The following is a 26060-nucleotide window of genomic DNA, read 5'->3' on the forward strand; positions in this document are numbered from 1 at the left end:
CTTTTTTGTTTCACCGTGGAAAATGATTGCAAGTAACAGCATTTCATTTATTCTCTAATGGTCGAATTCTCTGATGTAATATATGAATCTTTTCGAATGCAAAATCAAATGAACTAATTTCTGCCTCACTTTGAAAGTTTGGTGACCCCTGCTGTAGAACCGAGTGTGACGCCACTGCTAAATCAGTCAGCATGACTCATGAGGTGGGTGGGAGTCATGACTAGTTGAAATTAATCAAACATTGAGGGGAGGGAAGTTTGCGTGCACCAAACACATGCACATTTTATAGCGGCAGTGCAGTCTGTGTCGCTAAATGAGGTCACGACTGATTCTAAACATTCAAAATGCCATCTCTAAATTTGCTGCACAGCTCCCGGAAATACTGCTTTCTTTTCGAGCTTGACAGCTGACAGTCTTGAGCAGGAAGCGCAGCAAGTTCGAGCCGGCCGGCAAAGGAGGCAAAAGCGACGAGGGCACCACAGGGTGGCTGACTGGCTGACTGACTGGAGGAGAGGAGAGGAGAGAAGAGGAGGGACAAAGATGATGGGAGCGAAAAGGATTGCTGCACACAAGTGACCCACTTGGAACTGAAGGCACGTTAAGAAGAAGAAGGAGAAGAAGGAGAAGCCCGATTGCAGAACCCGAGGAGATGTCGGCGTCGGCGCTGTTTATATTGGACCTGAAGGGAAAGGTAAGTTTGCAAGGTGATCCAAAACACCTGCTTCTGCAACTTCAACAACATATCGTTAACTTGTGCATCCCAAAACATGCCACATTTCTCTTTGCTCGTAAGACAGACGTGTCAGAGTGAGAAAGAAAAAAAAAAAAGAACTTGTCGAACTGGTCGAACAAAACAGGGAAGCTGTTCTTGTGCAGCCATGCAACTTTTATTTCTATCAAGTGTCCCTTTTGTCAAACAAGTATTGCGTCACCGCTCTGAACGAACGGTCACTTGCTATATTCACATGAATTCTTTTTTTTAAAGCTTGATTTTAATTTCACTTCTGTCATTTGACATGACGTGTTGAGAATGAGCAACTGTGTCCAACTGCGTTGTATTCTCAAACGCACGCACGCACATAAGTTTGAATGTCGTGAGTTGGGTTGCAGAAAAAAGAATCGTAACCATCGGTATGCGTCTGGGATTTTGGTGAAACCTCCTGAATGTGGAGTGCTCAGATGTGTTACCTCAAGCAGAAGCTGTAAATATTTCATGCCAGCATTGTGCTTTCTATATTCCGTTGCCTTTCTGCATTCAGGTCTTGATCTGCCGTAACTACATGGGAAACATGGATATGAACGAGATTGACCACTTCATGCCCTTCCTGATTAAGCGGGAAGATGAGGCCGAGACCACGCCGCTCATCACCCACGGCTCCTCGCACTTTCTGTGGATCAAACATAACAACCTTTATCGTATCCTTGTAGAATTCACATGTGTGCTTGCTTTGGAGTTTGCACATTGTGTCAAGTTTTGAGGAGAAGGCTGCTGTCTTCCTTGCCGCCTGCCTCCATTTGGGTTTTGATCCCAGGCGGCATCTGGCCCGCCCTCATTTTCAGCTTTCGAAGGCCATCTTTTCGTTTGCTACCTACCATCTTTCGCGCAGCTTTCATCTGCTACTGTTCTGATTGTGTCTTTCCAATCCATCCATCGAACAATTTCTCAACAGTCCTTTCATTCAGTGGTGGCCATGACCAAAAAGAATGCCAATGCTGCTCTGCTTTATTCCTTCCTTTACAAGATGGTGCAGGTTTGTATCTTTTCATCCTAATACAGCACTTGAGTTCACATGCTCTTGATACGCAAATACGATTCAAGTGTCGTTCCTTTCGTCCTGGTGCACGTACGTCTATGACTTAGTTGGACGTCCCATTGGATAACAATGCACGTGCTAGGTGACTTGATCAAAAGCAATGAATTATTCAACCGAGTGGGCTTTCTTTGAATGCATTTACATGTGTATTTCATGACCACTCTCAATACTGTCATCAATGTTTCAAGAAAACTCCCCAGATGACATCAGCGAGATAAAAGTACTTTTTCAACAATGTGTTCATTGATTTACATTTTCCCCAAGAATTTTTGTCCCGTTCTATCACGTGTTGGAGATGAGGTCTGTTTACGCTCGCGTTTAGGTGTTGCAGGAGTACTTTAAAGAGCTGGAGGAGGAGAGCATTCGCGACAACTTTGTGACCGTCTACGAGCTGATGGACGAAGTCATGGATTTTGGTTTCCCGCAAACAACTGACAGCCAGATTCTTCAAGAGTAAGAAGCCCTCATTTGAATCCAAGTACTATGACTTTGTCAGAACTATGCGAGTGTGAAGATATACATTCTGAAGTGAGACGTGATCCAATCTGTTCTTATCCAAGCCCAGCCTCCGTTTTTGTGTCGGCTCTCTTCTCCTGAGCTCCGTCTCGTGTTATTCTGTCGAAGTCTATTCAGTGTTTGTTTGCTCATTGTTGAGTGAATGCTGTTTTCCCGCTCAGGCGTGTCGTTTTTGCCTTTGTTGCTACGTCCTGTGCATGTTTTATTAGTCATCTCGGGAGGGGGGAAAAAGGCCACATTTGGATCCGGCCTTTGTTTGTGCATTTGACTACACGTAGAATAGGCTCAATACTTGGATCCCTTCACTTCAACAAAGAAACCAATATCAAACTAATGACTTAAGCCACAGCAAATAATGGAGCTTTATCCAAAATGAACAGAGGCCAGTGACTGTGCCACTTGAGCGAGCGAGCGAGCCAGCGGGCCGTCTTTTCACTCTTAACAAGGTTGTTTGTGTTCTCCCTTTTCTGAAGACTTAGTGTTTTGGCCACAGCACAGCGCCAACCACGTGACTTACTGTCAATTCACAGTGCACTGTTTTCCCTCGACATTGCTCCAGCCATTTCTTGCACTCACTTCAAGCTTCGAGATGAATGTCGAGATCTCTGATCTCAGGTTTGCCCAACTAGCTCTTGGCTTCATTTTCTGGGCACAATCAATTGTTATTTTGTAGTCATCATTTGCACTGATTCCAGTAGATATATATATTTTTTGGGGGGGGTCATCCTCTTTTAGCCTCTCTGAGTGATGGTTTGATGGCAATGTTGTAACACTTCAGGTTGCCGCCTGATTAGAAAGCAGTGTTGTAGTTTTTCTTTGCTACCTTTTAGGTACATTACCCAGCAGGGTCACAAACTGGAGATTGGGGCTGTGCGACCTCCTGCCACTGTCACCAATGCTGTGTCTTGGAGATCAGAGGGCATCAAGTACAGAAAGAATGAAGTTTTTATGGATGTCATTGAGTCCGTAAATCTACTGGTGAGGGCGCTTTTTGGAAGAAAATGTTTTTATTCAAAGTTGTGAAAATGTCCCACGCGATACGGGCTTTCCTCCTCGATTGCTTGGTTATGAGTGACGCACAGAGGGGCTGATTGTGGTGTTTTGTTGTCACTTCTAATTCCTGAAGTGTTTTTCTTCCAGGTGAACGCAAGCGGGAGTGTCCTTCGAAGTGAGATCGTAGGCTGCGTTAAGCTGAAAGTGTTCCTTTCAGGGATGCCTGAACTCAGACTGGGCCTCAATGACAAAGTGCTTTTTGAAATCACAGGCAGTAAGTAAGAGGCCTTCAAATTAAAAGGCTAATTGCAAAATGATCAAACAAGCAGCATTTTGATGCAAAATTCAAACGGCTTGAGCGTGTGGCAGAGCCTATTTACGTACCTGATCCATTGCTTAACACCGCCCCCTTCTGGACATGGGCCACAAAGACAGGAGGCAGTCATGTTTTGTTGAAATACAAATAATACTTGCACTTGCAGTATACAAGTCAAATCAGTACGTTGGTAATGGCAACATTACTCACATCAAGTAAGTTTTTTTTAATGGCAGGTCTTTGCAAGATTTTGCCTCAACATATATACCAATATGTGTTTTAGCTGAAGAAGAATATGAATATTGACTCTTCAGACGATGTAATTGTGCTTTGTTTGACTCAATCTAACTCGAGCGATTTACGGTCAGGACGAGCAGGTATGCTGTCAAATGAACACAGCCTATTCTAGTCAAATATTTGCAGCTTTGTTTTCGGATTCCGGGTTATTTTGTGTATTCAAAAGGTGAGCCGGGGTGAGCGAGAGGAGTAACAAATCCAAACCGCAAGGGACACTGTCACGTCTTCTGCTCTCCCCTTGCACATGCACAGACTTGTCTCTGACGCTCTTGTTATCGGCCCTAAGCTCCGAGCAGTGACAGAACACGTCTCGAATGACCTTTACTTCTTACCTTTGCCAGGATGCTCAATGCATTTGGGGCTTACAGGCAGCTACATGGAGCAGAGAGAGAGAGAGAATCGATTGAAAAGTGTTGCAACTCGGAGATTTTGCAGCAATAATAATGAATTCCAGATTGGCTGGCTGTACAAGTCCGGTTTTAGCATTTTTCTCTTTGTGTTGTGTGTGTGTGTCTCAGGAGACAAGAGTAAAACGGTGGAACTGGAGGATGTCAAGTTCCATCAGTGCGTCCGTTTGTCGCGTTTCCAGAATGACCGCACCATTTCGTTCATTCCTCCCGATGGCGAGAGTGAGCTCATGTCCTACCGGCTCAACACAATGGTGAGCACACATTTCTGGAGTCCACGTTATCATTTCCCTCTCATGGTTTCTCTTTGATAAAGTGTGTTGTGACGCCGCGGAGGTCTGCGCTCAGCCCTCTGACCTTGTCCACTCGTTCTTCTGACCTTGTCCCTCTGACAGGTGAAGCCGCTCATATGGATCGAGAGCGTGATCGAGAAGTTCTCCCACAGCCGGGTTGAGATCAAGGTGAAGGTAATGACCGATGATGCGCAAGCATTGACACGTGGCTTGTTCCAAAAAAAAGACCATCTTTGGGCTTTGCACGCTTGAACCTTTTGGAATGGCATTTGTTGGTCTTTGCAGGCTCGTAGTCAGTTTAAGAGCAGGTCAACCGCCAACAATGTGTCCATTTTGGTGCCAGTGCCCAGCGATGCCGACTCACCAAAGTTCAAGACCAGCACAGGCACTGCCAAGTGGTTGCCCGAGAAGAATGTGGTGCAGTGGAGCATCAAATCTTTCCCTGTTAGTGCACAACTCTCTCTTTCAAATCCATGACGTGCCTTCAAAAAAAAAAAAAAAAAATCATCTCCTAAACGATTTTCATTTCAACAAACTGAAGGGTGGCAAGGAGTACCTGATGCGGGCACACTTTGGGCTACCCAGTGTGGATAGCGATGAGTTGGACGCCAAACGACCGATCTTGGTGAACTTTGAGATCCCCTATTTTACTGTGTCTGGCATTCAGGTGGGAGTCTATGTTAGTAAACAATATCTTTGACCTTTATTTGAGCTCAATTGACTTCTTTTTTTGCTTTGTGCTCCGTACCTCCCCAGGTGCGTTACCTAAAGATTATAGAAAAGAGCGGTTACCAGGCCTTGCCTTGGGTGCGCTACATCACGCAAAGTGGAGGTAAGAACTCAAATAGTTGCTTGCTTCACTTTCTATTTGATTCGTTAGATCGGCAGCATCAATGTCTTTCTTTTCACCTTTGCCTAAGGAGCGTAGTTATTGAGTATTTGATTTAGTGAGCCAGCCGATCAATCTTTTTAAAGGATGTGATGGAATGTGCAAGAGTAATGACGGGGACAAGAGCTACGTCCGTGTTAATGCTTTGCTGTTCCATCTCTTGGCAGATTACCAGCTGCGGACAAACTAAAGGGCGGTGCTGCCGGACCAATGGCTCTCTGTGTCTTCCTCCCTATGTGTCCCAGCCCCTTACCGTGTTCCCTTTTAAATGTATGAATTTCCATTCTTTTGTACTTTTTTCAGACCTGTCGTTTGTGTGAGTAACAGCACTCGATCAATAGTGGATGAACAAATTACCAAGCATTTGCCTCGTGTATTTCATCATCATTTTAGCTTTTTGTTTTTCTTTTTTAATCCGATTGTGTTTAAAGTATGAATCGACTTTTTTGTACTTAAAGCTCTTTTACTCTCCGAGGCAGAACCCTTGTATTTTATGTGACTTGCCTTGAAAATTGTTGCTGTACTATCATCAGCCCTCGCTCGCACTGTGAACATAATCCTCAGTCAAGTCAACCTAACACCAGCCAGCAGGTCAATGATTAATTAGTGATTGTATCGCCTGAGACTGTGGCTTGCAGGCAGGCAGGGAGGCAGGCAGGGAGGCAGGCAGGGAGGCAGGCAGGGAGGCAGGCAGGGAGGCAGGCAGGGAGGCAGGCAGGGAGGCAGGCAGGGAGGCAGGCAGGGAGGCAGGCAGGGAGGCAGGCAGGGAGGCAGGCAGGGAGGCAGGCAGGCAGGCAGGCAGGCAGGCAGGCAGGCAGGCAGGCAGGCAGGCAGGCAGGCAGGCAGGCAGGCAGGCAGGCAGGCAGGCAGGCAGGCAGGCAGGCAGGCAGGCAGGCAGGCAGGCAGTCAGGCAGGCAGTCAGGCAGGCAGTCAGTCAGGCAGGGTAATATTGCACCACCCCGCAGAGCTCGTAACCTTGTGCTCCAAATCCATTTGCAGCTTTCAACAGGCTGAATGTAGAAACGGGCTGAAGCCGGACGGCCGGACGGCCGGCCTGGACTGCTTGCTAGTCACTCAAATAGTGACGTGGATCATTCACACCATCATTGAATGAGACGTGAACCACTGTAGCTCAGGCAAAGGCCTGCTTGGGTCTGCTTTGTCTGTTTACATTTTTGTTTGCCTCGGGCCAATCAAAACGATCAAAGCCCACTTTTGACCGTTGTGTGAGCGCATGCAGGTGTATGTGCATGCGTGCTTATGTGTGTAACAAAAGAGCTTGGTGCTAACCTGTGCCAGCCCCTGCAAGCCACCGCCTTGTGCACTGGACCTCCTCCTTTTTTTTTTTGTCCTCAGCATAACAATACTTCATTGTGTGGGAGCAGAATATGCAGAGACTGATAACACAAAAACTAAAATGGCTTCAAAGGCTTTTGGCAAGGCCTCACCCAACCCCAACAATCTAATGAGATCCAATACCAGAGCTGTGGCAAATTAATTGATTCTTCCAATTTTTCCGATGTTAATATAAGAATCATTCCCATTTGCCATCCACGGCACGGCACGGCACAGCACCCTGATTGAAAAGTGTGCTTTTGAACTAGAGTTAAGTTTTCAAAATGGATGAAACTAGAGTTCAAGTTTCAAAGTAGGATTTTGAAACCTGACTTAGGCTTTTAAAGTAAAGACTCAAATTGGGTTAGCTTTTCACATCAGGGTTTTAAACTAGTGTTTGGATTTCAAAGGAGGGATGGAGGTTTAAAAGGACGGTTTCAAAAGTTGGCTTATGGCTTGAGTCTATCTCCAGGCCTGCAGAGGGCAGGAAAAAATTCACCAAACTTCCTGTCAGATGCCAGGGACGGACGGCCATATTGCCTGCAGACCACTATCAAAGCAAAGAAGGGGAAGCCTCGGAGTGAAAGAAGACAAGCAAAGAAAAGAAAAGAACAGAAAAGCAATCCAAAGAGTTCCTGGTCACACGCAACTGGTAGGCAATGCATGCTTCTAAGTTTGCTTCATGCTTAGTTGCTTTGAAATGGTTGCTTTGTTTGAAATGTTTGCTTTGAGCTACAAACTGTGTTGATCTTAACTTTGAGTGGCTCAATCCATTTGTAGTGCCTCGTCCTTTCCTACTATATGGATGCAATTACTGAATTTAGGGTTGAGCACTGCAAAGTCTTAATTGAGTCATCATTTTTGCTGGTGTCTTCAATCAACCTAATCTGCATCTTTTTGGAATGCAAGAGAAAGAATGATGTAGCCAGAGAAAACACACAGGAAGGCCAGAGTTGCTATTCAAACGTCAGAAGTGTGAGACAGACAGCTAGCCTGACAACTCGAGCCCCATGCTGCTGAATTAACATCTCTTGTTTCTTCTTGATTTTTATTGTAGCACATATCAAATCATTTAGCAGTGCAATTCTAAATGAATCATTAATGCCATTATGTTAACGCAATCAGGGGATGTGCTTGTTTCCATCTCACGGCCTGTCGTTTTGCCTTGTACTGTTGACCGATCACATTTTTCCTCACAATGAACATTGGAAGCTTAGCCGAATGCGCTGATTTGATCTTTCCGAGGCCACATTGCACGGCTCTGTACTTGTTATACATAGGTATGTACCCAAACTACAACGGGAGACGACGCAGTTTGGTGATAGTTGACCTTTTCAGTCAGTTTAGTCATTGCTGTGCTCTTTCATTTCATATGAGATTAGCCAGACTGGAGGTCGTTTCTCCGCGAGCCCGGTGGTCCATATGTCCGGAGATGGTGAAGATGTTGAAAACGGTGTCGACAAACCTTCGTCCGTGTCGCGTTCTCTCGAGCAGGAAGACGGCCAGAGAGTAAATTCCAACGCCCGCCACGGCGGCCCCTCCTCCAGTCAGCAACACCACGCCAGATACGTACATATCGTTGAGCGCTTGTCCGGGTTTGGGCATGTGGTTGACTAGGGCCAGATGTAGTAGAACCCCTCCGCAAATGAGCAGGGACATCCCAGCCGTCAAAACCACCAGGAAATCCGACAAGCCTCCGCTTTTTAGCATGTCGATCTGCCGTCGGCTGCGGATGCAATTCATGTCCTGCACGGCCGAGCTGAGCAGTTGTTTGAGCAAAACCCCCAAGGCCAGCAGGCAAAGGGCCGTGCCGGCGCCCAGCCGCCATTCGCTGGACACGCTGGTGGTGGTGGAGAGGAGGCCCACGCCTCCCAGCCCGCAGCCCACGATGAGAAAGACGGCGATGGAATAGCACAGCAGAGACTTGCCGGGTTCTCGGAACCACCACAGCTCCACTTGTTCCTCCAGGATGCCGTGCTGAATTTGAATCGGGTCGGCGGGACCGTGGAGGCCCATTTCGGGTCTCCTCAGGGGGGGCATATGGTCCAGTTCAGGCATCTTGCTGCCACTCCACGCCTGATGAATATGGCCGCCGCCGCCGCCGCCACCGCCGCAGAGGATAAAGAATCCACTTGAGAATCCTTTCAAGCCGCGTCACCTTCGCTGACAGCTGACGCAGTTAGGAAAGGCAAGTCCAGGGCTTTGAGCCGGGGGACTGTTAACCTCGAGGCCCCCCGGCTCTCTTGAGAGGCTTTGCCATGGGAATAAGAGGCAATGCTGTGTATGTATGTATGTATGTCTAAAAGCACTTGGCCGTGTATTATTGTCTTGCCCGCGGCGGCACTTATCCAGTCCGTTCAGGTCCCGAAAAGCCGGATCCTCGTTCACCTTGGTGCTTGCATGAATACAATTTGCAAATGGAGGCCCACATCACCTGGAAGAAGAAAAGGCAGACTGCTTTGACACATTTGAACCTTGTAAGCATTGAAGGGATTCTGAACACCGACCAATCTTGACTTTTGGCACAACAGTGGCATCATATACATAGTTTTGCTGTAGACATTCAAATGAATTGTTCCTTGCTGTTTTCATCCAATCATTCCGTTAAGCTGTTTCAAAACAATATCCAACCATGTCTTCCCTTAAAAGGCGTAGAAATGAGTCCCACAGTACAGTCATGTCAACTCTAGCCAGCCAATTTAATGGTGTTGTTGTTGTCATCCAAATATGTCTAAGCGTGCATTCTGAAGGTTAGGGCTGTCAGCAGCTCCTCTTTAAAAGCTGCCAGCAGCTTGCTTTCGATCAAAGTCAGCACGCTCGCACGTCCCGACAAAAGCTGACAGGATTCACTCTTGTCACATCCTGTGGAGGAAAATCCAATTCAGCGGTATCAAAAGTCCACGCTCGACCAACATAACTGCACTATTCACATTCAAACCTACAAACAATTTTCAGCACTTGGTCGATCGGAACAAAAGATAAGAATGAATAGGAACCAGCGGGACGGTGTGCTTAATAACAACATTTCTTTTTTAGTGCATTCATGTTGGGTCATTAATTCATCCCAGATGGTCTGAGCGTGGCATCGCTTGGCGCTCGCTATCAAAACACAACAGTGAGTCAGGTGGGATCCTGTCACGGTTGCGGAGGAGAAATAGTAGGACTGGAGTGGACTAAATGCTATTCCGCAAGTGAACCAGTGTGCCTCGAAGCGGCCGAGAAGGAAAGAATTGATGACAGGCTGCCTTTGTTATGCAAATGACTTCAGGAGTTTTAGGATGGAAAAAGAGAAACCTCACACATAAAGCAGCCCAATCGTTCATTGTCTGCCTCTTGGTAGTGCTTAGCCCTACAAGGTCACCTAAAAGAGCTGTGGCTGTATAAAATAAATACATAAAAAAAAAAAAAAACACCGTAGTGGACTCCAATTACCTGGGAAGCTTTGGGACTCTGGTATTCCCTCCTCTCTTATGTTGGCCCTGAATTCATTCCACTGGCCATTAGTGTCTCATTTTATTGTTGATACTTTGTTCCTGCAAGATTGGTTGTCTGGCAATATGCTAATCAGATTATCGCTCAGCAAAATACCGTTCAACAATGCTAGCAGAAACATCCAGAGGGACTAAGGGAGGTAGCTACACTCTACACGTTTGGAGCCATTTGCTCGCCTTTAAGAGATACGTACGTTGGTGTGAACGAATGAATGACCGTTTTGAACATGAAGACAAAAACAGTCACAGCAATTTCAGAAATAAAACACCATTGACAATAGTAAAAAAAAAATGGAACTTGAACACATGTGTTTTGGGCATGTAAGGCCATCTTGGGATGTCAAACGCTGTCTCTATATTTAGAATGCCGTCAATACCTGGCTGGCGTTCCAGATCATGCATGCTAAAGGGAAAACACAGAGGAGGGAGGATCTCTTTCCGTGTATTTTTTTATCATAGGGTTGAGCTGAAGTGAAGGCTAGTCCACCAGGTGATGTTTTGCCGTGGTGACAAAGCAACACACCCGTCTCTTTCTGTCTCCCCTTTTTTACCTTTAGTCAGTCATTGATTCTCTTGGCATCTCTGCAGGCGAGGCGAGGCGAGGCGAGGCAAGGCGAGGCGAGGGGTCAGGGTTGGCTCCATCTGTCTATGTGATAGGCACTGGTGCCAAGTGCCACAGGAGAGAGAGAGAGAGAGAGAGAGAGAGAGAGAGAGAGAGAGAGAGAGAGGAGGAGGGAAAGCTTGGATGGGTATGGAAGGGTAACAAATGTTTGAAGCTCCGGACTGCGGACGGTGCTAAAGCTTCGGTGTCCTTGTTGGAGTTTTCATTGTGGTAGGCAAAGACTAGATACTTTAGTTTTTTTTTAAACGACCACAATGCATAGGCAAGGCAGCCACAAGGTTTGATTCTTTCACAATGGTCTGGTCAACTCGTAGGAAGAATTCAATGAATGGCCCATCTCATCCTCACCCCTCCAATCTCTGCCTCCTGTCACTTAGCTCATCTTCATATCCACTTCCAAACACCTTTCATTTGTTTCCATTAAGTTTTCCTTCATCCTGGAGCCGATCGATCCCAGCAGTCTTTTGGGTGGGCAGGCTCGACCCTGAACCGGTCGCCAGCCATTCACAGTCCACTCGAGCACTAAACCTTGATCCGACTCGAGTCCTACTGCAGTCTCTGCTGCAATATCCGCATCAGCTATGTAAATAGTATGACATCATTTAACAGCGTGACACAGTGTAAGCCAGCCATGACAACAAAGAACAAAGAAACACAACACGACGCAGTAAAGCAAAGAGAACAATAGCGGGCCTAAGTCTGTTTCATCGTTGCTAGATCCTGGGCTTTGGGTCTCCAATCAGACCAGGGTATTTGGAGTTTCTCCCGAGATGAAGAAAAGAGTTGGCGACGACAACAGCAGCTTTACGACTGCTCTTAAAATGACCGAGTACTAAAGCCAACAGATATCACTAAAGTTGAGAGCGGCAATAAACATTGGCGAATGGACAGGCGCAGCAATGTAGATAAAGAAAACATCACGGTCATTTATGATGGGGTCATGACCGGCGACCTAGCGCATGTGCACCATCCAACTCCAAACTCTGCCTATCTCACCAAAAAGAGCAGCCAGCCGCTTCACACTCACTAGCGCATGCTGTTTTCGGTCTGACCTGCTTTCTCATAGAATAGAATAGAATAGAATAGAATAGAATAGAATAGAATAGAATAGAATAGAATAGAATAGAATAGAATAGAATAGATCTTTATTGTCATTGTCACACATGTACAACAAAATTTAAAACGTGCGTCTTTGGCCACGCCTGGGGAGAGTTTTATGTTTTGGTGCTTTATTTGTTTTTTTTCTTTTTTGTTTTTTTTCCATAGACAGTTCAGATGATTGAACTTTGTTCCTAGATAAGTTGTGTGCCTGACGTATCTGAACAAAGTGGCAGGCACAGAGTTCATGCCTGGGCACATTATTGACCTGTTCCAATCACAATAACTTCCACTGTCTGTGGTTTCGAGAGTTTCCATAACGCAGTGAAACTCACCTCAGTGCATATGTACAGCATTTGAGGACCGCCTCATCTAGTTTGCATGAAAATTGTGAGCCATCCCACAGGTGCAAAGGTTAGGCTATGATATGTTTTAGCCACCGGGCTCAAGAAAAGTAAGAAATGCAATCCAATATTTTGTGGTTATTATTTTCTCAAATTTAAACCGGTTACCATTTCAAGGCGACATGGATCTATTCAAATAGCTTCTACCGCTCCTTTAAACTACACTCTACAAATAATGCAAACTGATGTTCGTTTTTGCCATTAATAGTATCCTTGCTATACGTATATAGGGCGTATGAACTTCATATAAGTTGTCAAGGGTTAAAAGAAAAGAAAAGCTGATGTCTTGATCTTTTTCCGAGTTAAAAATGGTCATCCTTACTGTGCGCTCAGCTGATGCGTGTCATTCTCCCGTGCGTGATGGGAGCGTCCTTTCCTTTCCTTTCCTTTCCTTTCTGTCCGCCCGCCGATTGCATCCAGGTGTATCTGCGGTTGGCAAGTGACAGCGGCGGCGGCGGCAGCAGCAGCCGGCCGTGGGCGCATACACGCACGGACGCACGGACGCACGCACGCATGCATTCGAGGCTTCATGGATTGAAAAGGAGCTCCGATTTGTCAGCTGCTTCCGCGTGTGTGCGTGCACCAGCACAGCAACGGGCGGACTGTGCGCGACTCTGCTGCAGGGAGGTATGGCACGGGACTTGGCGGAGTGGGAGGGGACACGCTCGGCTCGGCGTGGCTCGACCTCTGCACCGACGCAACTTCTCGGCTACCTCTGCCTTTCTGTGATACTCAATTGACACGGCACTTTTACTCTTCAAGCATTCATTTGATATAGCCCTTTTTTTTTTTTTAAAACAGAAATGTGCAAACGAATGATTTGATATCCATATAGGCCTCCAGCAACTTGATTGGGTGTACGATATACAGTTGTAAAAGAAAAAGAGAAAACGTGTACAATACATGTTAAAAATAGAAATAGCCACAACCATGAACAGGACAAGCGATGTTGAAAATGGTTGGATGGATCAATAAAAAGAATGCCTTTTCACAATGATCGTCTTCAAAGAGCTCTCAAATGCCATTTTAGTACTGCATGTGATTTCTAAAAGAATAAACCTATCGATTGATTGTCAATTGTTTTTCTTTCTGATGCCTAGAATTGGCCGTGGGGCATTGGCCTAATATAGATGAAGATGCAAACATGCAAGTTGGTCAAATCTTTTTCAAATCTCCCATTCTTCATGTTCAATACTTCCATCCTCAACAGGGCCACGTTCCAAATTTAGATTGCGTTTCATTCACACGCAGCTAATCGTTTACGCATTGAAGTGCTACCACACCACACTACGCCACGCGCACAGACAAGTATTATTTATAGACCAAAGCCAGAAGAACTTGTGATTGTGTTGATTGGATGCAATAGTCATCGAACCGAGGCTACGTTCTACCGACTCTGTCAGTGACTTGTTTTTCGCCGTGTTCCCGTTCTGAGCTTCCATTCTTTTCTCTGGGCAATCCCTCCGGCGGCAAAAGTCCATCTGTGTGTATGACACCCCGAGCACCGTTCCCAAAAAGGGGCAGTGCTCTTGTGAACAGATGTTCAGCAGTCTGTTCATTCCGGTAGCGAGGTTGGGAAGTACGTACATTTCAAAGTGAAGTGTTGGACTGTACTTTTACTTTTAGATCAACATCTTGAGCCTTTCGGTTGTGGATTGTAAGAAAGCATCGGCAGATTTCACTGAAGCTGCCGGTGCAGCCAGCCAGAAGATGATGGCCCCGTGAAAAGGATCACCTTGGGGGGGGACCAATTGCAAAGGAGCAGGGGCATCTCAATACATTCTAATTAGAGGGAGCCACAAAGCAATCTAGCAACAGAGCAGCTGCTTCACTCCAAGCAAATCTTTATTCATGAATGTACAAATTCATGCACGCATATGAGCCACACATATTTATGTTTATGTTGCGTCATATCGTTGGAAACTCAGCAATTATATTTGCATGTCCTACAATTGGCTTTTCCGGTGGAAGCATTTTTATGCATCTGTATTTCATGATGAAAACGCAAGCTAGCGCAGAGCACACGATGTGAACGAGACAAGGGACTTTGTGGCAAAGGATCCGTCCGGCTTGGAAGAAAACTTGTGATGAATGGCCAAACTTTGGGACAATATTGATGCGGTGTGCTATCGAGCTGCTCGGCACAACCATGTTTCATTGCTTAAAGAGGCTGATTTAATGGACTTCTTGGTGCCAGAATCAATTCCAACATTATCGGGTATTCTTTTGTGCTCATTTTCTGCCTTAAGGTGACTTTTTACACAATGCTATGCATTCACTTTGCTCGGGATGTATTATTGCTCAGAGGGGTTGTAAAAGTGGACAATTAAGCTAGTTAAGTGCAAGACAATTTAGATTACAAATATGTTTACAATGAATAGCTGCATGCATTATTGGGGCTATGACCATTCAAACGTATGGTGGCTCTGGTTATGTGACATGGCAAGTACTGGACTTGGGAGCCAATTGCTGGGGGGGGAAGAGGAAAAAAAAAGCAATGAAGTGGATATAGTGGTGGTAAAAATAGGGCAGCGACATCCTAATGCGCTGCTGTACAGTACAACATGTACCTGGCAAAAGATTTAAACGCTTTTCAGTGCAAAAGAAACTCAAAGGAGCTAGTACATTGAGAAACACAATTTGCTGCCTGCTCATGGTGAAGATAAATGAGAGGACAATGAGGCAGTGAGGGAGGTCATTATTTAGAGGGCTAGACTCAAGGTGGGAGATAAAGGATGAAGGGGAGTGGCCAATGAGAGAGTGACAGACTGAAACAAAGATGCACATGTGCCAAGAGAAGGAAAACAAGGGACCTAAAAGGTGACAAAGGTAGAGAAAAGGGCTGAACTAAATAAGAAAAGCAACAATCACATGATCTCTCACAACAACAACAACAACTAGTGTCGTCATCACGCTTCATCCTCAAAATGAGATTAGGTCCACATCAAGCGGCCCTTCAGCACCGATGAGAGGTGATGTCGCATTTCCCTTGGAAATTCAGTGAATGGCCTTTCCTCTGTCAAAGAAAGCTGGCCACCCTGCAATGCATCGCTTCATTTGTTTCTTCACTTCTAATCAGTGTCAGGATGGAGAAAAAAGGAAGGAAGAGAAGGGAGCATTGAAAAAAGAGTGAGGGAGGGAGGGGGGAGGATTTGCATATCACATTCAAAAGAACCGAGAGAACTTTGCATCAAATATATTTCCCTTCATTGCATCAACTTGTAGGAATTGGCATCCTATTATTTGGTGATTATGGTTGATGCACTATTTTTCCCATTTCATCACAAAACTGAATGCATTTTTGGCCCCTATGAGTCGGGACTTTCTTTAAACATTTTCTTTTTGATCCCCAGTATTGGAGTCCAGTCACCGGGCAGATCGGATGGTTTGGCGGACCGGATTCAGCCCGCGGGTCACCATTTGTTGATCCCTGTGCTACAGGCTCTCAATAGTTAATCTTATTTTTAATCTGCTCTCGGAGGGAGCCTGTCACTCGGATGATGAGTGACAGTTGGATGGGAATTGGCTACACAGTTTTAGGCAAGTATACTGACAGAAATGATATGATTCTCTTTAGAAAATGCCCCAGAGTACAGCCCTGACCTTGCAGAGGCTGCTAAGGTAGGCACAAATTGCAAATATCGGCTAACGAAAGCGGTGAAAATGACTCTCTTGGGGATGAGTCACTTTCTGCTTGGAGGACTTGGAGGATAAACTACTGTTCCCAAGCAGCCGCACTCCTCCCCAGTTTTTTAGGTTACATTTGTATGTGGCCTGTTTGCCACACCTATGAATCATATGATAACATTTAATATCCAACGATTGTTGTTGTAATGACACAAACCATTTTTTATTCTTATACAACAAATGTATTGTTTTTGTTTTACTGGGGGGGATGATAGATTTCATTATGTTCTTTGTTTTATATTTATGGTAATGTTTGTTTTGATTCCATTAGGATGTTGGTAGGAACCTTTGTCAGACACGCTTCTCCGTCGACGGACTGTTTTAGTCGTTGCACAAACTCGCCCTCTTCCGCCGCACGTGACCTGCCCTCTTCCGCCGCACGTGAACTGCAGTGAATGGCGAACGTGTTGCCCTCCTACTAGTACATACCTTCTCCTTCAATCTGTTTAGCCATATGGTTATTGCAAGTGACATCATGGAGCTAACGGAGGAGGACGAGATGTTCAGCGAGGATTCAGAAGACGAACACAGCGAAATGACAGACAATGTGGTGAGTCATTTCGACATAGTCTGCTAACTGTTAGCAAACCATGTGCGGTGGCAATTTTTCGTAGTATCCAGTTATAATTGTAAAAGACACCAGTCGTTGAAACCCTCTCAAGATAAAACGCTTTTAAAACGGCACCGCTCGGAAAAAAGCGAACTTCTTTTGAACGATCGTGTTCGCGCGAGTTTAATGGAAACACATCCAGAATGATTGTTTGCCTGTCTGTCGTCTGTCTGTCTGTGTGTTTAGCTCCAAGAAGCTTTCGCAAAAGGCTTGTTGAAGCCCGGAATGAACGTGATGGTGGATAAACCCCATAAGTTCATCAACAATGTGGTAAGACTTGATTGTTTACATCATTTGAATAGATAGATAGATAGATAGATAGATAGATAGATAGATAGATAGATAGATAGATAGATAGATAGATAGATAATTTAATTGACGTTATTCTTCAATGCAGGCGGGCATGAAACAGTGTTTGGCTGACTTGAAGAAAGACCTCCCCTGGGTGGAGAGGTTGGACCTCACTAACCCGCCGGTTGAGGATGTCATCTCTAAGCTTGGAGGGAATATGCAAAGCGGCAGCATTGGAGAAGTCAATGCAGATGACGATTTTCAGAGGGAGATGTTCTTGTGTGTGACAACTTTTGATTTCTTTTTAGTGGCGTAAAGGTTTGACTATAAACTGATTGATTTGCTCTGTGAAATGCCTTGGCAGCTACCGCCAAGCGCAAGCCACAGTTCTTGAAGCGCTGCCTCTTTTGAACAAGCACGGCATTCCCACCAAGAGGCCAGATGACTACTTTGCTGAGATGGCCAAGTCTGATCAACAAATGCAAAAGGTGACTTCACTACTCTTCATTTTATTGGGACTCGGATTACAAGGGGTGGGGAATTTACCGTCATTGCATGAAAGCAAGAGCTAATGGCTATTACTAATTATACAAATTTGATGGTTAACAAATGCGGACATTTTTATTCCGAACAATATGACATGAGCTACTCGTATTTCATTCTGTGGTTTCCCATGCAACAGAGCCGGAATATCATCAGTGTAGCCGCAGCAATTGGACAGGAGAAATAGTTGTCCAATTTGGGCCATTTCCAGTTCATTTTCTTGCATTCCCACGCTAACAATTTGCAATCCCAACTGCGTTGTCTTAAGATGTTTCATGATGATTTCAGCCCGTTGATGACTCTTGAACTTATCCAGCCTTCACAGTGACTATTTGCGCGCTCATCTTTTCTTGTCTCCTCCTCCTTCCAGATCAGGAAGAAGCTGCTTTCAAAACAGGCAGCAATAGAGAAGTCCGAGAAGGCAAAGAAGCTACGCGAGCAAAGGAAATTTGGCAAAAAGGTTCTTTTCCAATATGACCTATTTGGATGAAATTCCACTCTGTGCAGTCATTACAAATAGTGTGTGGTCAAATTAGGTGCAAGTTGAGGTGATCCAGAAGAGACAGAAGGCGAAGAAGGCAATGATGACTGCTGTCAAGAAATACCAGAAAGGTCGGTCAGGCGTTTTTGTATTTTGCTATCAGTGGGCGCCAAAGATGCAAAGTGAAGCAGCTCTTCTTTCCTTGCCTTTGGTTGTGTGTGACAAGAGACTCTTGTGATCCTCCCACTTACAGGAATGACTGACAAGTTGGATTTCTTGGAAGGAGACCAAAAGGCAAATACTTCTCAGAGTTCCAAGAAGGCCGTGAACAACAAAGGGTAAATTGGCATCGGCTGTAGCCATCGTCAAATGCCACCCCAACTGAATGCTCAATTGAATTGCGACTGCTCCTTTCGTAGCCCGAGCGCCAAGAAAAAATTTAAGGACCAGAAGTTTGGCTTTGGGGGCAAGAAGAGTGGAAAGAAGTGGAACACAAAGGAAAGCCACAATGACGTTTCCAGCTTCCGCGCTCGAGTGGCCAATGCCAAGGGTCCGAGAGGAAAGAAAGGCAAAGGAGGCAAACAAAATGTAAGTGACACAACTACTGCGCTCTGTGCATGGTAAAGATGCTGATTTGGGTTTTCTTTCTCACAGAAACGTCCAGGGAAGTCTGCACGTAGAAAGATGAAGTCTCGCTCGTGAAACACCTCGTGGCTCTTCAGCAGGACTTCAGCTTGAGCTCTAAGTGGATTTCCTAACATCTAAGACTTCTTTTTGACATTTCGCTCAAACGGCCCTCCGTCCAATTGGGAGTGGTTTAGGAGGAACATGGCCTAATCCGCAGGCCGCATCGAGGAAGGAAGACTTTAAAACCACATGATTTCAATTCTTTAGTTTGATTTTTTACACCAACTGAGTTGTATAGGTTAGAATGGCGGACAAGATTTTGAAATGATTTCTATCGGTCTTATCACATCTACCGGTTTGGTAGTTTCATTTTGAAAAGCGCAGGACAGACTCTTGGTGCTTGGTGATGTCTGAGCTGTGTCGGAAGAAATTAAATCTGTTGTCTGTGCGATTTGCTGGGATCTGTGAACAAAACAAATCTAGTTGAAGAGTAGAAGCAATAGCAAAATGTCCTCTTGAGACTTCCTTACCAGGGCCGTGGACACCCATCCAATCTCCTGACTCTCAGTCAATGGCATTGGATATTTCTTTGTGGGTTCCTGGCGAGCTTTGTGGAATGCTTCGATGAAGTCCGCTTGAGAAAAGGAAAGCCTATGATCAGCAATATTCTCCACAACAAGGAGCTGCATCCCCACAATAACACTTGTCTGTCATTTTGGAAGCCCGCATGTGTACGAATTGGACAACGGCCAGCCAGTCTGAGTAGTTCAACACACATTTCCAGCCCAACACACTCATTCATATTTTCACGGGGCCTGGATTTGACACAGCTCTTCAACTGCAACCCATTCAATGATTCAGGCGCATCTTTTGCTATGGCTGCTGATAAATACAATGAAAGCAAAAGGAGGTTCAACTCACAGTTTTCTGGAATCACTTCTTGTGCTTTCCTGCACATAGGTTTGTCTGGTAGAACGTGCACTGAAAGTCAAATATATAGGAGAAAACACACCACCACTGACACTTGTGTGTGTTTGCCAAACGTCTTATATACTAGTACGACAGATGTGACTTACACTTTCTGTATGGGTTGATGCTAAACTCAGTGTGGAGTCTTTGGTGTCTTTGTTCTTTCTGGATCATCTCCACGTAAATTGCATTCTGGTGGACCCAATCTTTTTCCTTTGCTTGCATTGAGCAAAATCAACCAGCACTCAATTGACCGAATAGAAAGTTCACCTCTGAGCCGTGAAGCTACTTTTGTCCGGCGCACGCACCGTTGCCTAGCAACAGAAAGCTCACCCCGCTGTCGCAATAACCAATTTCGGCCACACGGTGAGGCTGCACGCTCAGCATTGAGCAATGTGTGTGTGCGTGTGGGTCCGGATGGACTCTTGCATTTAAAGGAGCCATATCATGGAAAAGACTTTGTTTTTTTTAGCTTTGAAATCCATTTGATTGTGCACTTGAAGTCTCCAGGATCGTAAAAAATTTAACCTAATACCTCCAAGCGTTGCAAAGATACTTTTACAATTGTTTGGGGGATAGTTGCAGATGAATGGCATCGAAGGTGCTGTTTTTTTTCTTAATAATAATGGATTTGTTAGCTTCTCGCCAATGCTTGACATCTCTGAATCAATCAAAAGGTTTGCGGCACAATTAAACTCTACCTCGGCTAAAAAACTACAAATATGTCTGACCGTGGTTCCACGTAGCGGCTCATTGGCTGAGTCTTAATTGTTGAGGTATCCAAATAATTGGTCAATGAACCACTGAGAGCAAATACAACATGGTGAGAAATATCCCACTCTTAATTGCAGTTACCAAAAAATGTAGACCTCAAGTATTCATCACTACAGAAGTAAATCTGGAATCATTTGGTATGTCGCTTTAATGTTTTTTCCACATCTGTCCTTGTTAGCTCGGATGCATTTTCCAGGCTGAAATAGGCACCCGCCTTGATGACGGTCCGTTTCAAATTCACGTTCTATTTCAAAGACGGCAAGAGCCTTCTGTCCCTCTTTGAAATGATAATAGGGCCAGGTGGAATTACAGATGCAGGTGAGGACAGGGCAGGGGGGGGGGGGAGTCTCGGCTGCAGGTTGCAGCGCTTCTCGATAGGATGAAAGAAAGAGCCAAATGACAGAAGGCTGGGATGGAGAAATGGATGCAACTTTGACAGAGCTAACTCTTTGGATGATGAAATACAACCTTAAAAGGTGAAAGAATAATATCAGATCAATCCAAAAATGATGGAGGAATGAGATGCAAGGAAGGAATTGAAAGGAGCAGAGATAGCGGTCATGAGCTGCAGCTTCGCCTCAGGGCCATCACAATTGCTTCAAAGGGCCGTGCACTGACACGGGGCCCACATTAGACCAACTCTGTCATCACCCGCACCTCTTACCTCGAGCGTTTAGAAACATCTGCCAAAAAAAAAAAATCGTTTTTCATTGCAGGCAGAATTGCCTTTCAATGTTTAGTAAGCGTGCAGCATGCACATTATGCATCACGGCATAGCTGGTGTTGTCGCAGGTCATTTATGTCTCGTCTAAATGATGACTCTTTGAGTTGCTGCTGTGAATTGTAAAACCAAACTAAATCAAGAACAAACCACAACGAAGAAACTTTGGAGTGAGGACACAAAGTAGTCCAAAAAAAATCAAATCCACTCTTGTCAACAGTAAATAATCACACTGAGACGTTATTTCTTGTGTAATTTGATTGACTGCTTCTAAAGGAGAGATGGAATTAGAACGGCATGAATTATACAAACATACACTTTTGCAAAAAATGGCCTACTCTTAAAATGGGAATATTTTTGAATTAAATGGGTTATTTCCTAATTGAATTGAATTGTCCGAGAGCACCGGTCGGTCCAAAAGGTATTCTCTATGTGAAGTGTGCGCAAATGCACATTCCACGAGTGTTAACAATCTCATCAGAGCCACTCTGGAAATATTCCACATAGAGATCCTTATTAATGACGGAACTTTTTGCCTCTAGTTGTGTGTCAGCCTTGCGAACGTGTCGGCATGAGCGATTCTTAATGATATCGCATTAGCCCCCATATCACGTGGAAAGTCATGCGAGTAAAAGACTCACTAAACACATTTGGCCTGCAGCTTTGTCCTGTCCTCTCCTGTGGGGCTTTGGAGTCCAGCTCCCATGTGTGAGTGTGTCACTGTGTCACTACACTCACTTTGCATGTGCATGAGTGTATCCATGAGCCTAACAAGGCAGCTCATACTATTTCAATTCTTCGAGGCTCTGTTTGCACAAATGTGTGTGTATTTTCGCTTCGGCGTACAATGCATCAAATACAAGACAAATATATGAAATCTATTTTTTTCGAAAGCCTCCAGATGTGCACGGCCCAAGGGATGGGATGGACTACTGCCGTGTGCTTCTGGAGTCTGTGCACAGATGTAGTCAAAAGAGGTCATATGAAAAATAATTCCCTTAATCTGATCATTTCCACTGCTAACTGATAGGGTTTGTTTCCACACGTAATCTCCCTCCCTCCCTCATGTTAAAATAGTCGATCCAGCCTTATCTAATCTTCCAAGGGATTATACTTGTAGGAAGTGCGTGGCTGCACACTGTTGCCTCTGCAATCACGGACCACACACACACACACTCACTCACAAATCTTTTGGAACTCCACAGAGGCAGCGAGAGCTGTTTGGTCAAATGTTCCTTTGACGTCATTCTGCGTCATATAGCTTCGGGATGATTGAAAATGTCAACTGCGTTGCATTGAGTTGCTCAAAGAATTTGAAACAGACAGACATCCGTGTTGTGCAAAATAGCTGGAAATGTTGAATTGAAGCAAGCCAAAGTGATCCGTTGTTTTTTTTAAATATTCACTTGTGTGTTTTGATGCATACAGTCAGTGTTTCTCCAAAAATATGGTAAATGACTTGAAATGAAATGATTTTGTGTGTGTGCATTTGCATTTGCATTTTCAATACCGGTGTGAAAATCCCAACGACCCAAAGTAAAAACTAACCTGAATTTGCTGAACTCAGCATTTGGAAGGCATTTATATCCCCTGAATTAGAACACTTGCATAACTGCTAAGGATAACAATAATCCGATAAAAAAGAAAAAAAAGTAACTTGCTTCAGCACAAACAGACCAAGTGAAAATGTCCCAAGTGCCAAGCAAGATTGAGAGGGGACACATTTGTTGAAATCCTAATGGCTGACTTTTGCAAAGGTTTTCTGCTGACACTCACAGTTTTCCACAGCACTCCACAGAAACTCCATTTGACCTTTCCTACGTAGCACTAGTGTATGACGTTGCTGTGCTTTGTTCCTCAATGCTCCTCGAAGTCTATTTTTCACTCGTGTTCTAATTGTAAACTTGTTGACATTTTCCTTCCCAAACGTTGTTTGCCTCATTAGCAGAAATTCATGCCTCCATCGCCTTGAATGAATCGGAGGAGTATTCTGGCAGCTGTATAGTTGCTTGTCTGCAGTTTATGTTGATTAGTCTCAACCGCGAGAGTGACAAAACACTCTGGAGGATGTCAATGAATGTTTTTCCTCCCAATACAGACGGCTTAATTAAGCACAGTCAGCCTCTTTGCTTGCTCTTCTTTATTTGACAAAGATGCACTCTTGCTGTTCTTCAAGACAGAGGCTCAATTTAACATTTGTATTTGGAAAGATCATTTCTGTCACATGACTTTTGTGCAGGCCTTGTGGCAGACACGTGTTGGCTGAGTCTTTTCTCTGTCCATCTCGACATCATGAATCACATTTACTCGTTAGCTAAGTTGGGACAAGTCTCTCAGCTGCACGCCGGAGTTGTCATGTCGTATATGTATCTCATCTCCTTCCTTGGCTCTTTAATCATCCAGAGCAAGCCATTTTGTTTCGGATCATAATTGTCTATTTCTCCTCTCCTCAAAATTGCACCCTCTCTCAGAAATATTCTGACCTCTTTTCCTGCCTCTCCTCTCCGTTGCCACTTTTGATTCTCTTATCTGCCACCCAGCACTTTCTGTCATCACGCTTTGCTCTCTGTATTGCTTGGATGGAAGAAGAAAAAAAAAAAAGTCATTTCATCTATTATGATGAAAGTGATGGTGATACGCTACGTTTCTATTCTTACTCTGATTTGCATTTCGTGCTTGGCACTCAAATGCTTCAAATATTCAAGATTGAGTCCTGACGCTATGGCTGTGAGGTTTGCAACCGAGTGTGTGCGCGTGCGCGTGTGCGTGTGTGTCCTTCTACATGATGTTCAACCATCTTCTATGAACTGGGCAAACATCATCATTTTCTTGAATAGCATGACATTGCTTTAGTGTTCTATTTTCGCAACCAGCCTCAATTATCCGCAGGAATACGAAAGAGTCGATGACATTCACCTCATTGTCAAAATTGTGCAAATGACGGCGAAATCAAAATCCAGGGAAAAAAAACAAACAAACATGTCAAGATGGCCATGTTTCTGTTCCTACTCGGGCTGAATATTGGTCAAATTGGGCTGAATCCAACGGCAAATTGCTAAACCCCAATTGCGGGGCTGATGTGGGATTGCGGCAGAGAGAACGAGGCTAGCTTCTTGAACGGCTGCCCTGGCTCACTGCTAAATCCATCGCTCATCCCCATCAGCGTAAAGATGAGATCTACTGCCGGCCGCATGGCTTCACACACATTCCTACAATCACATGGTCCCACACAGATGATTCCAAATACACGGTGTAGAACGCAAATAGAGAATTTTGTCCGCAACAACATGACATCTCAAAGCCCAATATCCTTGCTGGGTACGCCAAGGTCAACAAAAAATAATTGCTACAGAGTAGTCCTTTCCCTGTGGTGATGCAATTACCGTCATTTTCGGACTATAAGTCGCGTTTGTTTTCATAGTTTGGGGGGGCGACTTATACTCAGGAGCGACTTATATACATATGTATGTTTTTTTTCTTCACTTTTCTGGGCATTTTATGGCTGGTGCGATTTATACTCCGGTGCGACTTATAGTCCGAAAATTACGGTACCCATGTCAATTTATCCTGATTGTTGCTAGGGTATTTCTAGCCAGCATCCACGTAGTAGCACTCCATGCACAAAGCAATCATCCAGCATGCATACGGTACGTACAGTAGGCACACACAAAGTGTTAGTTGACTTGTTTGCATTAGCGGAAACATTGGCCCCTTTCACTCATTTGCATCATGCTCGCTGGATACTCTAAGCATTCGCATCTGAGCTTTGGACCAAGTACTCGATTGTCGTCCTCCCTCCAAAAGGCAGCAGCGCCTTTGCACAATCTCATTGCTGGCACTCGGAGTTTTGAAAACCTAAGATGGGCATTCTGTCGAAAATGTATTTATGAACTTACTCCCTTAACATGACTTAGGTAGAAATCAACCTTGGCTCTCTCTGATTGGCCAATTTGATCCCACTGACAAGTGTACAAATAGAAATGAAAAATTGAATTGGAGGCATAAGGCGGGTGATTTTTCAAAACGTCCTTAATATTCCTACTCTCATCCATATTTGGCCAGACACTTTATCAGTTAGGTTGTAAATGTGCTCATCGTTTTGTTTTCACAAAGAGTCGAGCTTGCCCTCTCCACCTTGCCATGTTGTGTGTTTTGGGGATTCTCTCCGCTTTGCAAACACCATATGGCCAAAATAATCTGTCTTGCGGCGACAAACCATTCAGTGAAGAAAAGGAACATATGTTGTTGAAGGGACACATGGTGAAGTTGCTGTTCAACCTGCAAAATTGCTCTTGATGTAAGTTTGTATAGAAGCAGATGTGTTTTTTTGGAATTGGATGCTTTGTGTTTTGCACTTTGTAGTTGGAGCACAGCCCTTGCCGAAGAGTCAGCCAGCTCTGTTTGATCAATGTTGCTGGAATTGCTCTTACAGCTCATCTAGCCACCTACTCACAATGTCCCAAGTTGAGGTCAGCAGCATCCCATGGGTGCCCCCGAGATGCTCACCAGAAGCCCCGTTGCCTTTTCGGGCTGTCCTTAGCCCGGCCGGCCCCCCAAAGTCAACAAGGCATAGGAGACATCTTTCTTCCAGCATGGCCACTCTTCAAGAGGGTTTAAGAGATGACCAAGGCTATCTAGCCAAAGCTGTACTTGACCCAATTTGTCGTGGCACCATGTGGTGGTCAATGCAGACCCCTATCAAATAGCAATTGATGCTTTCAGCAGAAGAATAAAGCACAACCTCATTCTCGCTGTCTAAATCCTTCCTTACACTAATCCCTGAGGAAGAACAGCAACTGCTTGGACACCGAGTGAGGCTCAGAGCTAATCCTTCCCTTCAACCTATACGTCCACAAACAAAATGTGGACGTACGTACATCGA

At 44.8% G+C, this 26060-nt stretch overlaps 4 protein-coding genes across 12 annotated transcripts; 2 read left to right on the forward strand and 2 right to left on the reverse strand.

Annotated features, from left to right (window-relative positions):
* Window positions 1-240: 240 nt before the first annotated feature.
* Window positions 241-6006, forward strand: ap1m3 (adaptor related protein complex 1 subunit mu 3). Of its 2 annotated transcripts, none has more exons than XM_061296834.1 (12): window positions 241-691; window positions 1260-1416; window positions 1684-1751; window positions 2137-2267; window positions 3161-3308; window positions 3471-3597; window positions 4455-4597; window positions 4739-4804; window positions 4922-5080; window positions 5178-5303; window positions 5393-5468; window positions 5693-6006. In XM_061296834.1, the coding sequence occupies exons 1-12, from the start codon at window positions 650-652 to the stop codon at window positions 5713-5715; spliced, it is 1266 nt and encodes a 421-aa protein (XP_061152818.1). In that variant the 5' UTR covers window positions 241-649; the 3' UTR covers window positions 5716-6006. The 2 variants fall into 2 exon arrangements, with proteins under 2 accessions (XP_061152818.1, XP_061152817.1); XM_061296833.1 differs by having other exon boundaries at window positions 242-691; window positions 4739-4810.
* Window positions 6007-7891: 1885 nt separating this feature from the next.
* LOC133166700 (transmembrane protein 125) lies at window positions 7892-13088 on the reverse strand. Of its 8 annotated transcripts, none has more exons than XM_061296852.1 (4): window positions 12798-13088; window positions 11970-12025; window positions 10903-11011; window positions 7892-9294 (listed from the first exon to the last, which is right to left on the reverse strand). In XM_061296852.1, exon 4 carries the CDS (start codon window positions 8916-8918, stop codon window positions 8229-8231), a length of 690 nt encoding a protein of 229 aa, XP_061152836.1. In that variant the 5' UTR covers window positions 8919-9294; window positions 10903-11011; window positions 11970-12025; window positions 12798-13088; the 3' UTR covers window positions 7892-8228. The 8 variants fall into 8 exon arrangements, with proteins under 8 accessions (XP_061152836.1, XP_061152837.1, XP_061152831.1 ...); XM_061296853.1 differs by having other exon boundaries at window positions 12001-12028; XM_061296847.1 differs by having other exon boundaries at window positions 11970-12028.
* Window positions 13089-16504: 3416 nt separating this feature from the next.
* ebna1bp2 (EBNA1 binding protein 2) lies at window positions 16505-19162 on the forward strand. Its single transcript, XM_061296838.1, has 9 exons — window positions 16505-16712; window positions 16959-17042; window positions 17170-17342; window positions 17428-17551; window positions 17977-18066; window positions 18143-18218; window positions 18341-18425; window positions 18507-18675; window positions 18742-19162. The coding sequence occupies exons 1-9, from the start codon at window positions 16617-16619 to the stop codon at window positions 18787-18789; spliced, it is 945 nt and encodes a 314-aa protein (XP_061152822.1). The 5' UTR covers window positions 16505-16616; the 3' UTR covers window positions 18790-19162.
* On the reverse strand, window positions 19003-19923 carry cfap144 (cilia and flagella associated protein 144). The gene is made up of 4 exons (XM_061296861.1): window positions 19791-19923; window positions 19636-19695; window positions 19245-19348; window positions 19003-19176 (listed from the first exon to the last, which is right to left on the reverse strand). The coding sequence occupies exons 1-4, from the start codon at window positions 19906-19908 to the stop codon at window positions 19081-19083; spliced, it is 378 nt and encodes a 125-aa protein (XP_061152845.1). The 5' UTR covers window positions 19909-19923; the 3' UTR covers window positions 19003-19080.
* Between the last annotated feature and the right edge of the window lie 6137 nt (window positions 19924-26060).

The sequence above is a fragment of the Syngnathus typhle genome, linkage group LG14 (assembly GCF_033458585.1).
Source record: "Syngnathus typhle isolate RoL2023-S1 ecotype Sweden linkage group LG14, RoL_Styp_1.0, whole genome shotgun sequence".
In the NCBI taxonomy this organism is placed as follows: Eukaryota; Metazoa; Chordata; class Actinopteri; order Syngnathiformes; family Syngnathidae; genus Syngnathus; species Syngnathus typhle.